The 19,497-nt window shown below is 35.7% G+C and overlaps 1 protein-coding gene across 1 annotated transcript in view; it reads left to right on the top strand.

Moving 5' to 3' along the window:
* The window catches only part of CNTN5 (contactin 5), a 256,290-nt gene extending 249,567 nt beyond the window's left edge, over positions 1-6,723 (top strand). Inside the window, exons 22-23 of the mRNA XM_053456515.1 lie at positions 2,383-2,551; positions 5,989-6,723. Coding sequence (XP_053312490.1) covers positions 2,383-2,551; positions 5,989-6,086 — 267 coding nt within the window. The 3' untranslated portion in view covers positions 6,087-6,723. The remainder of the gene's footprint in view (positions 1-2,382; positions 2,552-5,988) is intronic.
* Positions 6,724-19,497: the final 12,774 nt, after the last annotated feature.

Genomic DNA, 19,497 nt, shown 5'->3' with positions numbered 1-19,497 from the left:
ATCACTTATTGCGCAATAAATAAAAAATAGATACATATACATATTTACATTCTATTAGCCCATTTAACTTAATAAAATGGAATAAATGGCCGGGTCTATGCGTTTAGATTATTATTGATTGTAAAATGCATTTTCTATACCCTTTTTCTGAAAATAATATAGATATATTGTATATACGGGTCCCACGACCGACTCATGAACACTCTATGAAATTTGTGCAGAAGCTAAGCCATAAAATTAAGTTGAAGCGGAAACGGATCTTTATTCCGCCCCATTAATCCGTGCCGCAGAATACTGACGTACCATGATGGATGTAGTTAGTTGTTTTTTAAAAAAAACTATTTGCTACTACAAATGCAGGATATCATGTGTTTTAACGACAATAATATTTGAGCGAATATACATATATTTTTTTAAAGATTATTCTTCACATTAAAAACGCTGAACCAATTTTTAAGGCAGTTTCAGACAGTTTTTGGTCAGTGTATGTGGAATGTTAATTTGGAAATGAGTGGGAAGCACTGTTTATAGATAAATTGCAAATTAACATCACATTTAGTGGCACCATTTGTTAACTAATTAACACAATTAAATGGTGTTAAGAATACTCTTTTCTTTTTCTGCATATAGTTCAGGTGCATTTTGTTTGTCAAACACTTAGGTTTCCCCAGGGAATTTGTATATAAAGGGTTTAGGGAGTATATAAACTAAAAGCTATTTTTGCATACAGATATTCAAGAGTCCCTGTTTGAGACTCGGCCAAATCCCCCTTTCCTCCTCTGATGGCCTTTGCACATTGGGTGCGCTGTTGGTCTACGGGACCCACTTTCTATATTTGGGCCCCCATAAGGGTGACCGGTGTAGTTTTATTTTATTTAGTTTTCTAGACATTTTGTTGATATTTTTTTTTTTTTTAGTTTTTTTTCTTTTATTCTCTAATGAAAATAAATTTTATGTTTTGGTATTATATCGGTATACCGGGACAGTTGGGATTTTCTCTTTATAAATGAAGCCATGTAACTGAAATGCATTATTTTACTCCTAATGCCTTACGCTGAATAGTCATCAATATCACAATTTTTTGTTGAAGCCCCAAAATTTGTGCTTTGCTCTGAAATGGAAAAAGTTTCCTTGTAGGGCCACAGTGGACCCCAAATATTCATGTTCTGGGGTTCTGAGGGATATGCGATTTCTTTCTTTCTCTTTTCAGCCCAAAGGCTTGTGGGGGGGGGGATCTTCTCTTAAACTCCATAAAAGCCCTATGAGTAATGAATGATGTCACATAAAATAACTCTTTTATACAACAATGTATCCCCTACCCCCCAATTAATTTAATGTCTTGCTTGCTTTAGCTATTGTTCGGATACCCCTATTTTTTGCTACTTACCAAATCTGATCTGTAAATTGATATCATTCTCCAAGGAGATGTGAGATATAGATGTGTTCATAATACCACAGATATGAATATAAGCCCGGGGTTAGCAGAAGCATCAAGTTACTGTAAAGACATTAAACAGCCATTATCACATAATAATACAAAGGGTTGTCTGGCCTCAATATTTTCACATTTAAATTTAATTGAAAGCTGCAAACTCTCCAGTCAATACATGTTTGCTTAGAAATCGGAGAAGAGGACCGTAACATTATTTACTGCGAGATTTAAAGGGACAAAAAGTTTAATTTATTTTTTATTTGAGCTATATGTTCTGTAAACTCCCTAGAGCTGCATATCTGTTATTATGTTTTATGTTTGTTTTTTTTTGTCTATGTAGATTTATAAAATTTGTATTTTTTTATGAAAGTAACTGTTTATCTAATAATTGGATTATGTTGTAAAGAATGAACATATGTCTTTATTTTAGAAGCTATGGTTCACCTTCTATTTAAGATACAAATACAACAGATTTGGTGCAGTACCATGCACTAAAACCATAAAAAAAAGTAATCTTTTTTCTTTTTAATGCATTTTTTTTGCTTCATAACAATTAATTAAAAAAAGTATTAGTCAATGAGTTACATTTCACTGGGTCATTAAGAATACGAGTCATCTGTTTCTACTTGATAATATACTGGATTTCTTAAAGTATAAAGTCCCAATGTTCTTGTTTTAGCCAGTAGGTTTTGCTATTATGATATAAAGGATATTCTATAGGAATGACCCCCATTGGGTGTAAAAGGAAAATATTTTTCTAGTTCGTATGTGTTGCAAACAATGAAATTCCAGACCATCGCTGATAAATGTAGTTCTTATCTAGACAGCTCTATTTTATAATCGGTTTCTGTAAGGTCACACCTGAGAAACCACTGGGTTAAATCTCCAATCTTGTGTTCTATCTGTGAATTAAGGCATAGCAGGCAATGTTTCTATCTCTTAATCCATAGGTCATGTTGAGACAAGAAGGTCACAGCAACAGCCAAGTCATTCAGACGCAGACAACATCGGCGGTGGTTCTTCTTCCTGACTCAGGTTTTTATATCATCGAAGTTCGAGCTATTAGTGAAGGAGGAGATGGAACAGCCAGTTCTCAAATCAGAGTTCCATCGTATTCAGGTAAGAGAACGTAAAATGGCTTGTGTAAAGAAAAAAAACAGTAATAGAAGATTATATTTTAGATTTATAGTACTTGATGCAGTCATGTTATGATTATTATTTGTTAAAATGGGGCGCATTCTGTTTGATTGTTCTGCTGATTATCTGTGAAGCACCAAAGGTGGTTCTATCACAATAGCAGCTGATGAAATTATATAATTACTAGGAACCTATTTGGTGTTTTTTGGCATCCCTTGATTTGTTTCCTCGGTATCGATTCACCCACTTGTCCTCTTATGAGACTCTTAAACACAATGCTTAACCTAAAGGGTTAATGCTATTATCCACAGCTATACCATGAATACCTCTGCTGGACTGGAATCAAATGAGTTGATACCCAATGAGTGCTATGAGCTGAGGACATTTGAAAAAAAAGGCACAAAGAGGCCGATGAAGCTTAGTGAAGCTCTTGTGGCGCAGGAACGGGTTAAGCTGTAGACCCAATTAACCCTCAGCTGCCCCATGAAGCAGGTATACAAGCTGAGCCAACGTAGCTGGCATTGAGACTGGGTGCACCAGGGGCAGCTGATGATATATCAGGTCTAGAACTTTTTGGTACAGGTATATTTTTGCCGGAATTTTTGTGCTTATTCTGGAAAGAGGAACATTATGGAGGCATAAATGCATGAAAAGTCAAAGAATATCCAGAATAAGTTTAAAAAAAAATCCTCTAAGCACCCAATAAATTCTCCCTTTCCTGGTATACTAAAAATATTGTCATTTTAACATGAAATCGGGTTGTTGACTAGCTTTATTGATTTGAAATAGCCGATTTCTTTTGTACTGCCGGTGCTCTCCTCTCTAGACACAGATCGCTTGCAGTTTTAAAGCACGCCAGTTATAAATCATCTTTATCATTCCTACTTGCTAAATCAAATGAGACGTAACACCCATTGCATGCGTATCTCTGAATGTTCCTGGTAGCCCCGGTGAATGCTCGATGAGCCGTGGATGCCCTCCGATGAATACTGAAGAGATGTGTAACGTCCACATTATGCCTTATTGCAAATTGGTCTAGAGCCTTTAGTAAACATGTGCAAAATACTTTGATAGATCAATTTTCTACACACGTAAATTAGCCTGTACTTGTTGTATCACTTAGCTGAGTTGATGAATGAGACCCTGAGATAACATTTAATAGCTTTGCTTAGAATAGCATGCACCTGTCACTTTCCCTCTAAATGTGGAACACCATCTGGGTCTCTTACCGCATTCCTGGTTAATTTGTATTCTAGATCTTCAATCACCTCTTTCTTTTATAGATTGATAATGTAATGTAATGCCACGAGGATATGATGCAACTCAGCATTCTTGCGACCTAACACTTCATTTTTATTCTGCAACCAAAACAAAAGACATGAGTTCCTGAGCTAAATTTTTTATCAAGAACCGTGATTTGTCTGGTTAGGTGTGTCGCTGTTAAGTGTGAGCCATGAAGAATCAAATGTTCCTTGTGTAGAATCTCAAGGCGAATCCTTCAGACAAGGGACAAGTCTTTTCTTCATGTGTCTACCTAGTCAACTCCAACCACCGGTGCTCCAAATTTTCACGATCAGCATTAGGAAGGGCTGTTGATGTGCCGTGTAGAAGTAGGCAAGCCATCTCATCTGCCATGTAAGGGAAAATGGCCAACAGAATACAATAAGAGAAGGCACCTGGCCAGCTAAGCTCCAGTTCACACAAGCCTAACCAAGCAAGGCTTGGGATTTAGCCCACCTTGAGTCGCCATCAGCTCGGTCAGCACTAGTATTGAGTGATCAGTCTAAGCAGACCTTTGTCGTGGACTATTTTTTCAAATTCACCTGTATTTTCACGTATTTTTCTCTATTTTATGTGTTTATATGCACCACCAGTCTTTATTTATACGAATATGCTGCACAAAATTAAAATCAAGGAGATTTGAGACTAGAAAGTCCATGTTCAATCGCAATAAATCCAGATAGATTGTAATATCTAAAACAAATTCAGGAGAAATTAATCATCAATGTGTTATAGAAGACAGATATTCGCGAGCTTAACCTCTTACACGTCAGCAGAATTAATTGAATTATCTTGGATCCAGAAGGTGTCACTTCACTTCAACAACCTCAACATTATCGTGACACAAGTGCCCTCCACGGAATATATCCTATATGTACAGGCATTCTGTATACTATACCTTCCATGGCTTGACCTTCTTTATATTTGAAGAGAGCCTATTACATAGAAAGTTAAATAATAGCATGCAATCTTCACTTAAATACCAGTTTGTTGAATCATGTTTATGACCTTGGTGTGTGTTATTCTGCTGCCTGGATGGTTAAGGTTACACGGTGACCTGACGCAGATTGAGAAGCTGTGTAGTATTTCTGGAATTTGTGGCCCTGTCGGTGGCCTTCATGTCCATGAAGATGGGTAATATTTAGCGCAACAATATATGATTATGTACCACAATAGCACTGCTGGAAGAAGTTCCCAAATGCATTCATATCATGTGCAAGACATAACAAAAAACCTCCTTTTGTTGTAAGGGGGGAGAATAAGAAATCCAGTCTTAAAACTGTTATGGAAGGAAAGAAAATACACTTTTTATTGGAACGCACAGTTCCTCTGTCGTTGAATTTTTGTAATGAGCTTTTAATTATCTTCATGGGAACTTGAAATCTTTCTGTGTTCTAGGATCCACGTTATTATCATTGATAAAAGTAAATTATGGTATGTAAAATCTTTTTTTTTAGAATATTTAATATCCAGGAAAAAAGCAAAAACTGCTCTATCTCTGATACCTTTATTATTTATATTATTGTTAACTGTTTATTGCAGTTAACTGTACATTAATGGAATATATACCATAAGCTGTGATAACCTCCAGTATGATGTATAGAATAGCGTACGAATTACGCTATGTTCTACCAGCGAGGAATCTCTCCAACTTATCATCCATTAAGTATGCCTGCACTCGTGCTTAGCGTACCCAGGCTAAAATGTTGTAGAACCTTACAAAGAATATTAGGTGAATTTCTAATTATGAAGTCAGAACATAAAAAAAATAAATAAATAGAAAACAATGGGCTTTCTTGTTGTATAAATGAAATGATATAAGTGATATAAATGATATAAATTGACATAATCCTATAATTAGATTTTATAATTTATTTAAGTGGTTAATAAAATATATAGAATCAATGTAAAAAAAAATATATTTTTTTTTCTTTACCATTGCCGGTGATCTGGTTGGCTCCCTAGGGCAATGAGCGTGTGGTGGGCAACACCAGATACTTTATTGTTAGCTAGCAAATGTATGTATCATGCAAAATACATACAAAAAATGCATCCTGTACTAAAATACAAAATTAAATACGAAATGGTTGATTATTTTGCTTATTGTAACACGGTTTATTTCTTTTCTTCTGTTTCAGGGAAGGTAACGAGTGCGACGCTCTCAATACACAGCATTTCTTCTACACTATCTATAACATTACTATTAGCAGTGGTTGTTCCAACGGCAACATGGTGAAGAGAGAAGTTCCTACATTTTTTTTTATTTATTTATTATTATTTTTAATCAATGACACGATCTGGGCTTCTTATTCATGGAGATGCTGGGATCCTGACCTACCCTTCAATGAAAACACCCAAAGACTTGATAAAATAGACTAAGAGGGCGTGCTGGCAAAAAAAAATGCATTTTTAATATCTGATTATTTTTTTTTTTCTTTTTTATTTAATAAATAGACTGACTGGTTCACGAATAGTCTCGACAAGCTTCTGTAAAGATGAACATACAGCAACTTATATGATGTGAATTTATTTCTATGCTTTTTATCGACTTGGTAACTGATTACTGGAGTGCGTACCCTTCATTTATTTAAGCAGTGGTGTGCAGTACATGCTTACAATGAAAACACATGCTATTTACTATTGGTCCGGTGATATTTTTACAACTTCTATATATATATATTTATATCGTTACCCCCTGAATCACTTCTGCTATAGATATAATGCATCAGAATATAGCTCAGTGATAGGGACACTTCTAGATTTACAACAACATAGCAATAGGGAAAGTATGCTTTGCTATGGCAGAATCCTAGTTTTTGTTATTTGAACCCCTAACTTGAATGTAGCCATTACTCCTTAAGAAGAAAAAAGAATATCTATAGTGAAATACTTCAATAAATATACACATACACACGTATAAACGTGATTGAAATTAATTAGATTATTTATTAGATTTATTTAATTTATTAATTATTATGTTCTTTATTAATTATTAATTTATTCATTATTTGTTTAATTTAGTTTTAATTTTTTTTTATTTTTGCCAAGAATGATTCCTTATTTTCTTCTGTATTTATTTTATGAACAAACTGTCAGTTGAAAATATAAACATATATTTAATTATATTTTTGAGAAAAAACACGAGCTTCTCCAGACTTTTGTGTTAGAATATTTCCACTGCTCCTCACTACCCTAGATCTTCCACCAAATAGGGGGGGGGATAATAATAATGTCAACCCCATGACAAATAGTTAAGATGGCGGCTCTCCATGACATACAGGAAAGAGGGGATTTTGAATGTGTTTATATTGCTTTATGAAATAACCAGTCTATGCATAATGCTGCATAATTTAATATTAAATATATTTAATTATACAACTGTAATTGTACAGTTACTTAAAGAAAATAATACAGCTACCGGTATTTCTGATTCACGCAATGTTAAAATTTAAATTAACAATTTATAAAGAAGAATGTGTCATCATAAGTTTTAATAATGGTACAAAAGTTTATATAAAAGTTTATATATGATATGAAGTCGGTATATACAAAATTCAAAATGGGTACATCCTGGAGTTTGGGTCTCATTGGTTACCTTATGTCTAAATATACGGTCCATACCAGCCCTGGTTCAGAAATTAAATAAAGATAATTTTGTCATAGGCAAGAAGAGCCATTATGGCTGGAACTGGTTGTAGATGAGTATGCTATGTATGGTTTCATTATTTGAGTAGGCAAATGTATATATTACAGGCAATTTTTGCCTAATTTGAGGCTTTCATGGGGACCTTGTAGGTCTATATAAGATTAGATAAATGGGACCAACAAACCCCCCATAAAACTATACATATACAGGATTTGAAAAATTCAAGAGATGCTTGGGTCGGATTTCTTTTCCCATCTCAGAAAAGTCTATTGTATTGCCCAAAGTCCCTTAATGTTATAATCGTGCTCTTAGAGAACCATATACAATAAAAGTGAAATGACAGAGTAACCAAGGGATAAGAAATTAAATCGTGACTAATAATGACCAAAATTAAAAAAGGGAAAATATAAATTCTAAAGCATCAATAAAATGGGAAATACAACTAACTAGTAAATACAGAAACATAGAATTTGATGGCAGATCAGACCCATTCAGCCCCATCTAATCTGCCCATTTTTGCTGATGTAAGACTCAGTCCTTAATAAGTCGTTGGTCTTCAGAAGAGCCGTATGTCTATCCCATGCATGTTTCAATTCATTCCCTGTAACTACCCTATTAATGGGAACGGGACGGAAAAAATTGATGTATTGTCCTCCCTTATACCCTGAGAGTCAACGCCTAACATATTAAAAAGAAAGAAAAAAATATATATACTTATGAAAAGCTGCTACCAACTTTATCATTGGGCACTTTTTTGGGGAAAAATTTAAGGGGCGAGCGCCATCTTTTGCTCATTCTTGTAGACACTTATGGACCGTTTGCATCGGATGTTTTAATTAGAACCGTATGTAGCAGAGAAGCTGCAGCTTGCAGAGTCAGGCAGTAGGCTTCACCCTCAACTGCCCCATTTCAAGCGATAGATCTGTCTTTGTAGCTGGTTCTTCTGATTAATATTCCCACGTTGTACATACTTAGCTTAATTAATCTGGACAAGTTTGCATTTAACAAATAGAACTAAACATGTTTAAATGTTTAACTATGTAATACTTGACGATATATTTTGTAAAATGGCGTTGTCCATTATATTTGCTTTATCATGCTTTATGATTTTTTTTTTTAAACTTTGTTCTCCGTTATAGAGACTTGAATTTGGTTGCAAGGTTTAACTCTTTAAGTCCTGGGGGGGGGTGCAGTGCAGTGCACTTTTTAAGCTATACATGGAACTCCTCCCGGTATTCAAATGGTTAAACGTGCACTTTAATGTAGCATCAGGGGCTGTATTTGAACTATGTTGTATACCTTCTGTAGAAAGATCCAGTTCTTGTAAAGAAATCTTTACTTGGTTGTAGGTTGGGGAGTTTATAATGATCCATGTGATATGTTAGGAATATTGTATACAATGTGTATATACTATATATAATTGTATACTATGTGCAAGACACGCTAAAATGAATAGTTCCTGTGTACTGTTCTTGTATCATTAGGTCTTTTTAATAAATAATTCTTTTTATTGACTTCTACCATGTGTCCTGTCAGCTATTGAATGAGATCATTCATTATTCAGAGCAAATTTCGTGATGGGTGCAGTGACATTTGCTTACGGGATTCTAGAAAGAAATTGCCTTTAAAAATGTCAGCAATGGAAAACATTCCGCGGGTTCTTCAAAAGATTCCAAACAATCATTCTGGAGAATGATCACATTTACTTTGGGTGGCACCACTCCATGAGAAATGTTATATTGATACTTGCTACCATCTTCGTTTTCAAAAAGGTTAATCTTTTGCACAAAAAAATAAATAAAAAGGAAAACCAAAACTATTTCCCTTGAGTACAAATGAGAAACAAAGTTAGAAGCTTTATAAAAGTTCTTGGGTTTTTTGTAACAGAAAAAACAACTAATGTTAAAAAATAATAAAAATATTACCAATTCAATGTTATCAGGGGGTACATTTATGATCGCTTTTATTAAAAATCAAGTCATTAAAAAAAAAATATGTAAAGGTGTATGAAACATGGATTTAGTTTTCTGGAAGCTCCTCTGATGTATAGCTGGAAGGTTCGGGACAACAACATATATTCAATATTGTCATCAATTCTGGGTTCTATTTTAGCCATACTCAGAATAAACCGTGAGTATTCTTTTGCGTTATCTCGGTAGACCTGTGAATGTCACCTGAAAGAAGCCATGTCTATTCCCATCAATTCTCTGCCTTCCTTCTATCATCTCTGCACCGCCACCAAACCTTTAACGTATATTTTTTGCCGTGTCTTGGACCCGGGGAAGTAAATTAGGCCAACTTAAACCAAGTTAGTAAGCAACCTAAGACACCATTAAAGGTTATATTGGATGAAGCGAAGAATGAAGGAATCCAATTAAATGGAAGGTGATAGCTGGTGAGAAATTATTACCTTGTAATACCTCTACTGACATCCATGATTGTACCAAATTCTGCATTCATTCAGAAAAACAAAATCACAAAATATTCTATGCCTCAAAGAAATCAACGTAGAACAAGATCTGTATCAGAATCGCCGCAATAAATTATTCAATCTTTACAATAAGAAATTGCAAATCTGAAACCTTAGTCATTTTTTCTTACAATATTTTGGATTTTGGAGCTGTTCTACCTCGGATTTGAAGATAAAGTTTAAATGTGTAAAATTATATCTTCCATACTTTGAATGTTAATACAATTTTGTAAATCTAATTCCTATAATTAAGTCTATTAATTGGTTGTTTTAAGGAGAATCCTTAGCTATGACATTTTACTTGAAATAACTAAGTTTATGAATGTCGTGAAGGCTAAAATCTTCCACGACATTCCACGCCATCTGGAAGTTCTCTTTCCTTTCTCCTTACCTTTACAAGGCTGCCTGAACCAATCAACAACAATCAGCAACTTAACCTTAGGGCAGAGATAAGATCCTGCGAGGAATAATAATTCTGAACCTAAGAAGTGGCCATTCTGCATGATATACACATATGGTAGGGTTTTAATGCTCTATATACCGCATATCGCATATTTTAATGTATGGAACTCTATGGAAGAGTGACAGAGCTTTAAGAAATCCTTTGGTTTGATTTTTTTGTGGGTTTTTTATTTAATGTCTTTGTTGTAAAATTTGTTTTCACCCTTATGAATATGTAAAGTCAAAATCTAAATTCTATGTGCTTGTGTTTGACAAGGACGTTGACACGAACATGTTGTTATGTATTTTTCCCTTTTATTTCCAGTATTTTTTACGAGCTTTTCAAAGAAGACAAAGACGTTCTGAGAAGTGACATGTTTTGAATGTGATAGTCATGGGACAATGGACTATTTTAACATTTCTACCAGACTAAAAAGGTTTTAATCCTAATAGGATAAAAGAATGTGTTCTCACGGGCGAGAGTTGCGTTTCAAATATGAATGAGCCGATAGTTATTTAACTTTTATAGAAACAACACGAAATGGATTGAAGAACTTGTATTTTTGTTGTGAATCAGGGTCAAAATGGGCTTTTAAGCGGAAGAGAAGGAACTCATATTTTTTTTAGTTTTGCTTGCAGCAGGTAAGAAATAGCATCCATTTAGAATAGAAAATAGTGTTCAGCCAAACATCTGAATAAAGATGGGGAATATAATGGCATTTCTTACATATTGACTTAAGCTGTGTTTTTTTAAAAATAAATAATTAAATATTAATTGCACAATATATACAGAAATTTATATATTACATACATTAATGCAGCAAAAATGAAAATCATTAAACTAAATGCAAATAGTTACTATTTTTATTGGGCTTACGTTCCGTTTGGGATGTCCCCGCTGACTGGGTGTCCACCGCATTTATAATTAATGCCACCTGCTCCAAATGGGGCACGCCACCGGCGACCACTAAGTAGCCCTGTAGCTGGCCCATTGAGCAGCAGCGCATTGCCCTCTGGTTGTGCAGCAGAGCAAATGATGCCCCCTTGGACCTACCAATGCCCTGCCCCATGCTCACAGTGGAGCCATAGGCCGTAAAGGTTGCAAAGGGGTCACCAGGCCCCAAGTTACAGAGGGGCCCAGACACTGGTAGCAGGCCACAAGGACCAATGAGGGGGCCTGTACAGATCAGGAAGCAGGGCACCTGTGCCTGCCCAGTCCCCATACCCCTAATAGCAACTCTTTCTGAGTGCAACCTGCAAAATATGAGACCCTCTCTTCGGTGTATAAAATAGAATCCGCTTTTTTTTAATATACCAAATCCACCCAAGAAATCTATTTTGATTAATTACTGGTAAAACTGGTTGTGTATAATACTGTTCCCATACACTTTAAATGATGCATTCATTAATCTGAAACAGCAGTTAAGTAAACCCTTTTGACTACTTTCGCGTAATGAACAAAATCCAATCAAGCACTTTGTTAGCATAAATAGAAAATACATTTCCGTTAAGTATGATAAATGTCTGATTGCTCCGCTGATTTGCATAGCCAGCCTGTGATGAACAGATAAATAGGAACTTGAAAAAGAATGAAAACATAAGCATTACGATTAGCATATCGACAACTTTAGTCGCGCTGACGGGTCATCCTCGGTTCACTAAATTCCGATTTGAGCTTCGCTTATATCTTCTGCTTGGATTCATTACGAGGACTTTTTGTTGTCGTCGAGAGCGTATTTAGCTTTATTGTCAGCAAACAAAGCAAAATGAAAGTACTCAATTAAATGTTAAACGTTCGGCCCATCTAGTCCTGATACAAAGACTCAAAACTAATCAGTACTTGGTCTCGTCTTTGAGCCATATGCCTATCCCATGCATGTTTAAATTCCCTCACTGCACCTCTTTCTCTTTTGGGAGGCTGTTCCATCTATCTACCACCCTCTCAGTAAAGTAAATCTTCCTTACGTTACATGGAAGCCTCTGAATTATCTGCTGGATACTACCCCCTACACGCTATATGTTACATTTTTACTAGAGGTCATAGAAGGCTTTGGTGAAGCTCCCATGAGTGAGGAGGACAGGCGACGGTCTCTTTATAATAATTGGGTCTAGTTTCTACTTTTGTGATATTATTTAGAAAACCACTTTGCATTTTAACACCGGCTGATAAATAGTAGTCACTGCTACTAAAATCAGTAGTAATCGTTACTGACCTCCGACAATCGCCCTCTAGGCATAAAGACAAAAACAATTAAGATTAAAAAAAAAGACATAGTATGAGCTCATAGTCATTGAATGGACATGGCAGCAAGAAAATGGGTGTGGCATTGGGGGGGTAAAATTTCCATTGTATAGGCAAAAAATGGGAGTGGCTATAGTTAAGCACCTCCCCTTAATCTCTCATTGGTGCCCATGCCGACTTTGGGTTGGGAGTAAATGTTGGTCTTTTGACCCCGAAAGCTTTCCTTGTCTACAGCTCACAAGCTTTCTAGGTAAAAGCAGATTTAGGTAAAAACTTGATGATCACGGAGAGATCTGACGGCCATTCTGCAGTCAAGAAGGAATTTTTTTCCCTGGTTTGTGCAAAATTGGAAAGAGCCACAACTGGGTTTTTTTTGCCTTCTTTTCGATCAACAGCAAGAAATCCTTTTATGGGAAAGGATGAACTTGATGGACGCATGTCTTTTTTCAGCCTATGTAACTCTGTAACATCATTTCACAAGATAACTGCAAATAAATTTTATCCCAACAATTTCATTTCAGGTAGAAATTGTCTTCATATTTTAATAAATTTAAATCTACAGCACAAGGTATGGACTTTTTTTTATTATTATTATTCAAGACACAGCGGGCATTATATATCTAGAAGAATTCTAGGATAGTTCTGAGTCTAAATGTGATGCTGTCACCATAGCAACAGAATCAAAAGCTCCAGCTGATTGCTCCGGGTTTTGCATAGTTCCAGAAGTGCTTTATTAAAAATATAGTCTAGGGTTTGTGTGTCTTTTCGGGTAACTGAGCCTTTTTCCTTTCCTCTCCAGTCTGTGACAGCTCGTATACGCATAACCAGATCATTATATGTCTCTGTGAGCCATGCGCATAATGAATCCCAGTATGAAAATAGACACCGCGCAGGCACAAATAGCTGTGCGTCTCATGCTTTAGTCTCATTAGGAATTATCCATCGGTGGATTCACATTTCCCATGCCAGCAAGTGCTATTGTGTATACGCTTCTCAACCAGTAATTAGCAAAAATTGGGAACCAGTTTATCTAATTACACTTTTTATAGCGTGAAACTATGCATGTGAAGCAAGAGACGTAAATATATATATTTACATATATAAGGTTAAGTAGGTAATATACACTCGATTCATACTAATTATTTATAAATTATGGTTTTATCTCAATTAAGATATTTTAATAAGGGTTGATCTACTAGACCGCGTTTTGCAGGGAACCTGCTTCATCTGGCCAATAAACTCGATTTTATGATGGTCGGACCGTGTGGATTTCTCCCTGCACGATGCATATGTCATTTAGTGAGAGTTTCTCATTGATGTAAGTATACATTACCCCAACTAAGTCCTTATTCTAAAAGATACCCTAAGAGAGTCGACCTACAAATACATAGTTAATCACAAATAAACAAAATAGTGATCTGATGGATACATTCCTTGTTTTCTTTGGAATGTACATTGGAATATGACATTTTATCTCATTGTTCTCGGTGCTTTAGTAAGCTGTACTTGATCACCTAAAGAGCGGTAGATTAACTCACATCAGTCGATTTGCTCATGTCAACTGTGACTGTGAGCACCGAGGTGTTTCAACATGGAGCGAGAAGCAAACTCAAGCCCAAAAGGGCAGATTTAGTTCCATACAGTATCCTTGAACAGAGACATAAGACGGAGCAGATGCGTGTGCAGAGCACGGACATCCATGTGTCACCAGAGAATTGGGTCTTTGTCCCATCTAGTCCTAGCGTTGCCCTGAACACATTGATGGTCCATTTCTGACTATTCTCCTTCCACATCAGTGTCGTTATAGTTTCAAGTTGCTTCTTTGCTGAACGACCAGCAGAAAATGTTACGTATCTCAGAAAATACACTAGATTTTATGATATGTTTCATCCTGTGACTAGTGCACCGTTTAAGTACCCCTTCATCAGGTTCTCTGAAGCATATCTACAGACGTCTGGAGATGGGGTCTCCAGAAGTGAAGTGTGACCAGTGATCAGGCAAGCGACATGACCACCTCCCTCTTGCTATCAAATCTTTTTCCTGACACTTTGTAACATTGATTGACTCCATCAGAAATAACGACTCCGATGCACCTCTTCTCATTTTGTTAATACGGAACCATAATTATAATACATGAACGTGAGACAGGTAATGACGACAAATATGTTTCTCATCTCATAAAATCACAGCTAATTTCCATTCACGCTCGTTGTATCACACATAGCGGTATTGTTATTATGTCATATTTAGAGATGAAACCAGTTTCAGTGAACCAGTTGGCTCCGGCATGGCCCAAGCTGGAGCTGAGCCTAATACCAGGATCAGCTTGACAAGCCATGCACGCGATGGGCAAGACTCTCCCGCGGTCGAAGGAAAACACTATAATGGATGCTTACCAGGACCAACGTTCTTACCAAGAGTAGGAGTTTCAGCAGGCCTATCCTCATTTATAAAGTTTTACTTTTATCCCTTAAAATGCCTTAAAAATAACCCGAACAGCGAAGTTCTAGAATTTGTAACAGGCGCGTTGGCTTGTTTATACTTTTTCCACCCCTTCCTATTCGGCCTGATATCGCTGCTATAATTACTAAAAGAAATAGCAATTAGGTTTGTTAAATAAATCAACTCCCTGATTCATTGTGAAGTTAATGATCACTAATGCAGATGATTGCTAGGAACACAATCAACGGCGTGCCATTCATTACCGCTTTCCGATGCTGCCTGCTTATGTTTTCACTGATAAGCGAGGTTTTTTTTGGAATAAATATTTTGTTGTTTTGTCTTGTCATTTTAATAACGCGAAATGATCTGTCAAATTATACATGCAAATATTCCATAATAAAACAGACAGGAATAGAGTTTTTAGCCAATAATTGGGTTCAGAGCAAGAATTCTTGGAACTTGGGTTTTTGTTAAGTACGACTTAAATTAACAACGCGGATTATCTTTTTTTTTTTTCAACACAAAGGTATCTTTCACGGCCTATTAAATAAATGTTTAGTAAATCGTATTGTGATATATTTGGACTACTAATCGGAGCTTTAAAATATGGCGTACTTGAGTCACGGGGAAAGATAATTACTTTTTTTGTATTGTTAATAATGTTATCAAATCAGCATGTTGCAAAATATGATAAAAAGTCATTTTCCGTGTGGCTAATGTGCGTTCGGAATATGTGCATGGATTTTATTACATCAACATAAATTCATACTAATACATTTAAATTATTTAACGTATCACAATCATAATACACAGAGTAGAAGTAAGTTAAGCATATTATTACAATTACAGAAAATGTGTATATATATCAAATTTATTCCCATTTTGGGCTATTGCCATGAAAACGTCCAATTATAATGATCTAAAATGTATCCGTTTTGGAATCTGGTAGATGCAATAATATATTCTCTAGCGGTTATTAAAATGTATAGCAGTTCACGTACGGCAATACTGATGTGTTGTAGACTCATCTCCGATGTGCCATGTTTACATTAGGCATCTAATTGACCATTTATGGAGCCGAGTTTACACATAATGTGAGCTAAATCATGAAGAAAATACTCGCGAGGCAGTATTTGCTTTAACTTTTTCAAATTAGGTTAATGAGCCTATTAATTGATTTGACAGTATAACCATTTTGGAGTGTAGTTTTTTTTGTACTTCATAGAAGATGTGATCACAAAGTAGAAAATCCACATAGTTGTTTTCAGTAAAAATATTGTGAAGGGATTAGAAGGGACGTGTTAGCATCTGATCATTTGGAAGGGGTTAATTAAAGGAAGGAAGAAGGAAGAAGGACTGAGAGGCAAATAGAAAAGGAAAGATTTGGGGGGTAAATCGGTGAACGTACGAAAAGAGAGAGTTCTTGGACAATGGTCTACCAGTTTTGTTAAGTTAGACTTGACCAAACATGGTGGGCAGATGTGGCTTCAGTGTTAAGAGGTGACCATGAGCACAGATCTCCGTTGAGCTTTCTCTGCCCGTCAGAGGAGATCCGATCCTTTGATCCCCATTGACAACAGAAGCTGGACAGTGAGGCAGCTCCGTGGAATAGCGGGACAGTGCCCAAAAATCGGGACACAAGAGATGTTTTGTGGATTGGTGGGCAAGGGTGTTTGCTAATGTATTAAATTTGCCAAAAATGAGGGTCACAACTCATTACTACCTCTTATGCTATCAACTAATCTCCTCCTGCTGGATGGAGCTGCCACTTGCCACAACAACAAGTCATCATTTTTCTGTTCTCCTACCTCAAGATGAAAGGGTGCCTTGAGGTCCAGTAATCTATTGTGAGTCACAGGTCTTTGTTGTATAACCTGACCACTAAAAATCTAATTTTAACCATTCATGGCTACTTTAAATGTTACATATAGCTTCCATTGTTTTGTCCATAAATAGTCATTACATTTAATTATCACTAGTGAACTGAGCTGCTATATCATATCATATATTATGATGAATCATATAAGCAACATAAAAAAATCCTTCTTTTAGAAATACAGGAAAATACATTTTAAATGGGATCTAGAATTATTACCTAGAATAGTATCATTGTGATTAAACTATTTATTATGACTCATGAATTAAAACATTTAAAAAAAAATAAAAAATGTATTTTTTTATTTCTTAATCCGTTTGGAAGCAAAGGTTAAACTAGATAGAATTATGTGATAAGGCTTAGGACAGGCAATGCTTTTACAAGGGATATGTGACTTCACCTTTATCTAGTGGATCAGAATTGTTGTTTTTTTTTTTTTAAGCAGCCACATATAAACCTTCCAGCACTGTCCCTGAGCAAAAGATATCAAATTCAGATTAGTTCAGTGCTGTCGAATGTTTTATTACTGCAGTTTGGAATGGGCAGATTTTTGGACCAGGGCTGTCAAAGAAAAAATATATCGAGAGATTTTTTTTTATTATTTTTTTTTTTTTTTTAATAGTGTTCTCAAAGACCTCTAGTGCCAAAAAAACTGAAAATAAACTCCTCTTCAACTGCTTTGTAGAGTCGACTTAGAAAATCTAGGGAGAATATTTTCATCTAACATGAGCACAGCAATCAACAGCATGAATGTACCCGATGAAACTAAATACCTGATTCTAGACTCGTGGTGTAGTACAAAGCGCCATGAATACTCGCCCAATACCTTTCTCTCCTACCCCAAGCTGCCCCTCCTCAGTATCATTAGAATGCCTCTGTTAGTCCTGCCTGGGAACTCTCCGGATTTCACCTGGAACTTGTAAAGGAGTTCTGTTTCTCTGGTTAGTAATCTCTTAATTGCGCATCCAGTCTCTGACCCCATTCTTTCCACTACAGTCCATGCGGCCACACAAACTCAACCTAAAGGGGGCATGGTTGTGAATTGGTGAAGATCTTTGTCTAACTCTTCATTAAGTATCCAGTTTCGGAACATATCTATCTCACATGAAGAGCAAATCCACAGTTCTTATGTATATCCATCTCGTGGGAATAAGCATTAATTGACATTAACATAGTAATATAGTAATTCAAGTTGAAAAAAGTCCTTCAATTTCAAACCTTCTACTTATCCTTTCTGCTTTTCACCCATAAGAAGGCAAAAAAGAAAAACCCAATTACGCTATTTTTCGGTTAAAAAAAAACATTCCTTTGGGATTCCTTTGGAGCAATCAGATTTCTCCTTAGATCAAGCACTAAAATATTAATGTTTTTTCCAATTATTTATAACCCTGTATGCGCTGCTTTTCTAATAAAATATTCAGACCCTTTATGAAGGCATCTAATGTATTTGATAGAACCACCTATCTTGGCAGTGAATTCCATACCTTTATTGCCCTCACTGTAAAGAATCCCTTCCTTTGTCGTCTATGAAACCTGCGCTCTTCCAGTCTCAGAGGGTGACCTCTTGTTCTTTGTACATTTCTGTTAATGAACAGGTCACCGAAGAGCTCTTTATTTTGGCCTTGCATTGTAACAGTAAGCTTTTCACCTAAATATTAACTAAAATCTTGCAAACTGCTATGGGCTTATAAAAGTGTATAGAAAGTTATATTTAGGTTCACCGTAGAGGACGGCCTGTGGAGAAGACGGTCTTGTCCAGGTGTCTTAAAATTACAGAAATATAAAAAACAAAAAAATACAGTAAATCGGCATACTCCAGAAAAAATAAAAAAAATATACATAATATAAAAAATTAACCCCCACTGTGTCAATTGAAAATAATGTTATTATTAACTAACAAAAACTAATTATCCTCCGCTTTGTTCGGCTTTAAAATTATACTTGTACAATCACTCAGCGATAGCATTTGAACGTTAGTCAATTCTCCGCCAGTTTCAAGCCCATTCATTTCTTAAAACAAGAATTACCAGGGGATCCTCTTTTCCAATGTTACGATTGCATTCAAAGAATGCGTGTTGTTTGATTTTGAAAATGACTGGAAAGTAAAGTATCATTAAAATAATTTGGAGCAGCTGAGAAAGCCTGAATCCAGCAGATACTTGACAGATAAGAGGGGTTCTTTTATGCACAGAGGGTTATTATTCTTTCTTTTTTTATTTTAAGGATATTATATTTTTACAGCTAGGACCTCGTCCACATAAAAAGGTCTTCACTCGAATCTTTAACAAACACAAAACTTGCATTATTTTATTTTCAGACCAAGGAACATTCTAAACGAGCTGATCCTGGGAGACTTTTATCATCGAGTCTCTACTTAAGATTCTGTTTTGTATATATTAATAGCTGTTAGCTCTTTTAAACATAATATATTCAAAACAATTACAATGGCTGAAAGATAAAATGAATCTGTAGGTAGTTTAACACTCTGGGGAGTGTAGAGTCTGAGTTTTTTTGAAATTTCTCTGAGGAT

The sequence above is a fragment of the Spea bombifrons genome, chromosome 2 (assembly GCF_027358695.1).
Source record: "Spea bombifrons isolate aSpeBom1 chromosome 2, aSpeBom1.2.pri, whole genome shotgun sequence".
Taxonomy (NCBI): Eukaryota; Metazoa; Chordata; class Amphibia; order Anura; family Pelobatidae; genus Spea; species Spea bombifrons.
Note: the sequence above shows the minus strand (reverse complement) of the source record. Positions and strands in the feature narration are given on the sequence as shown.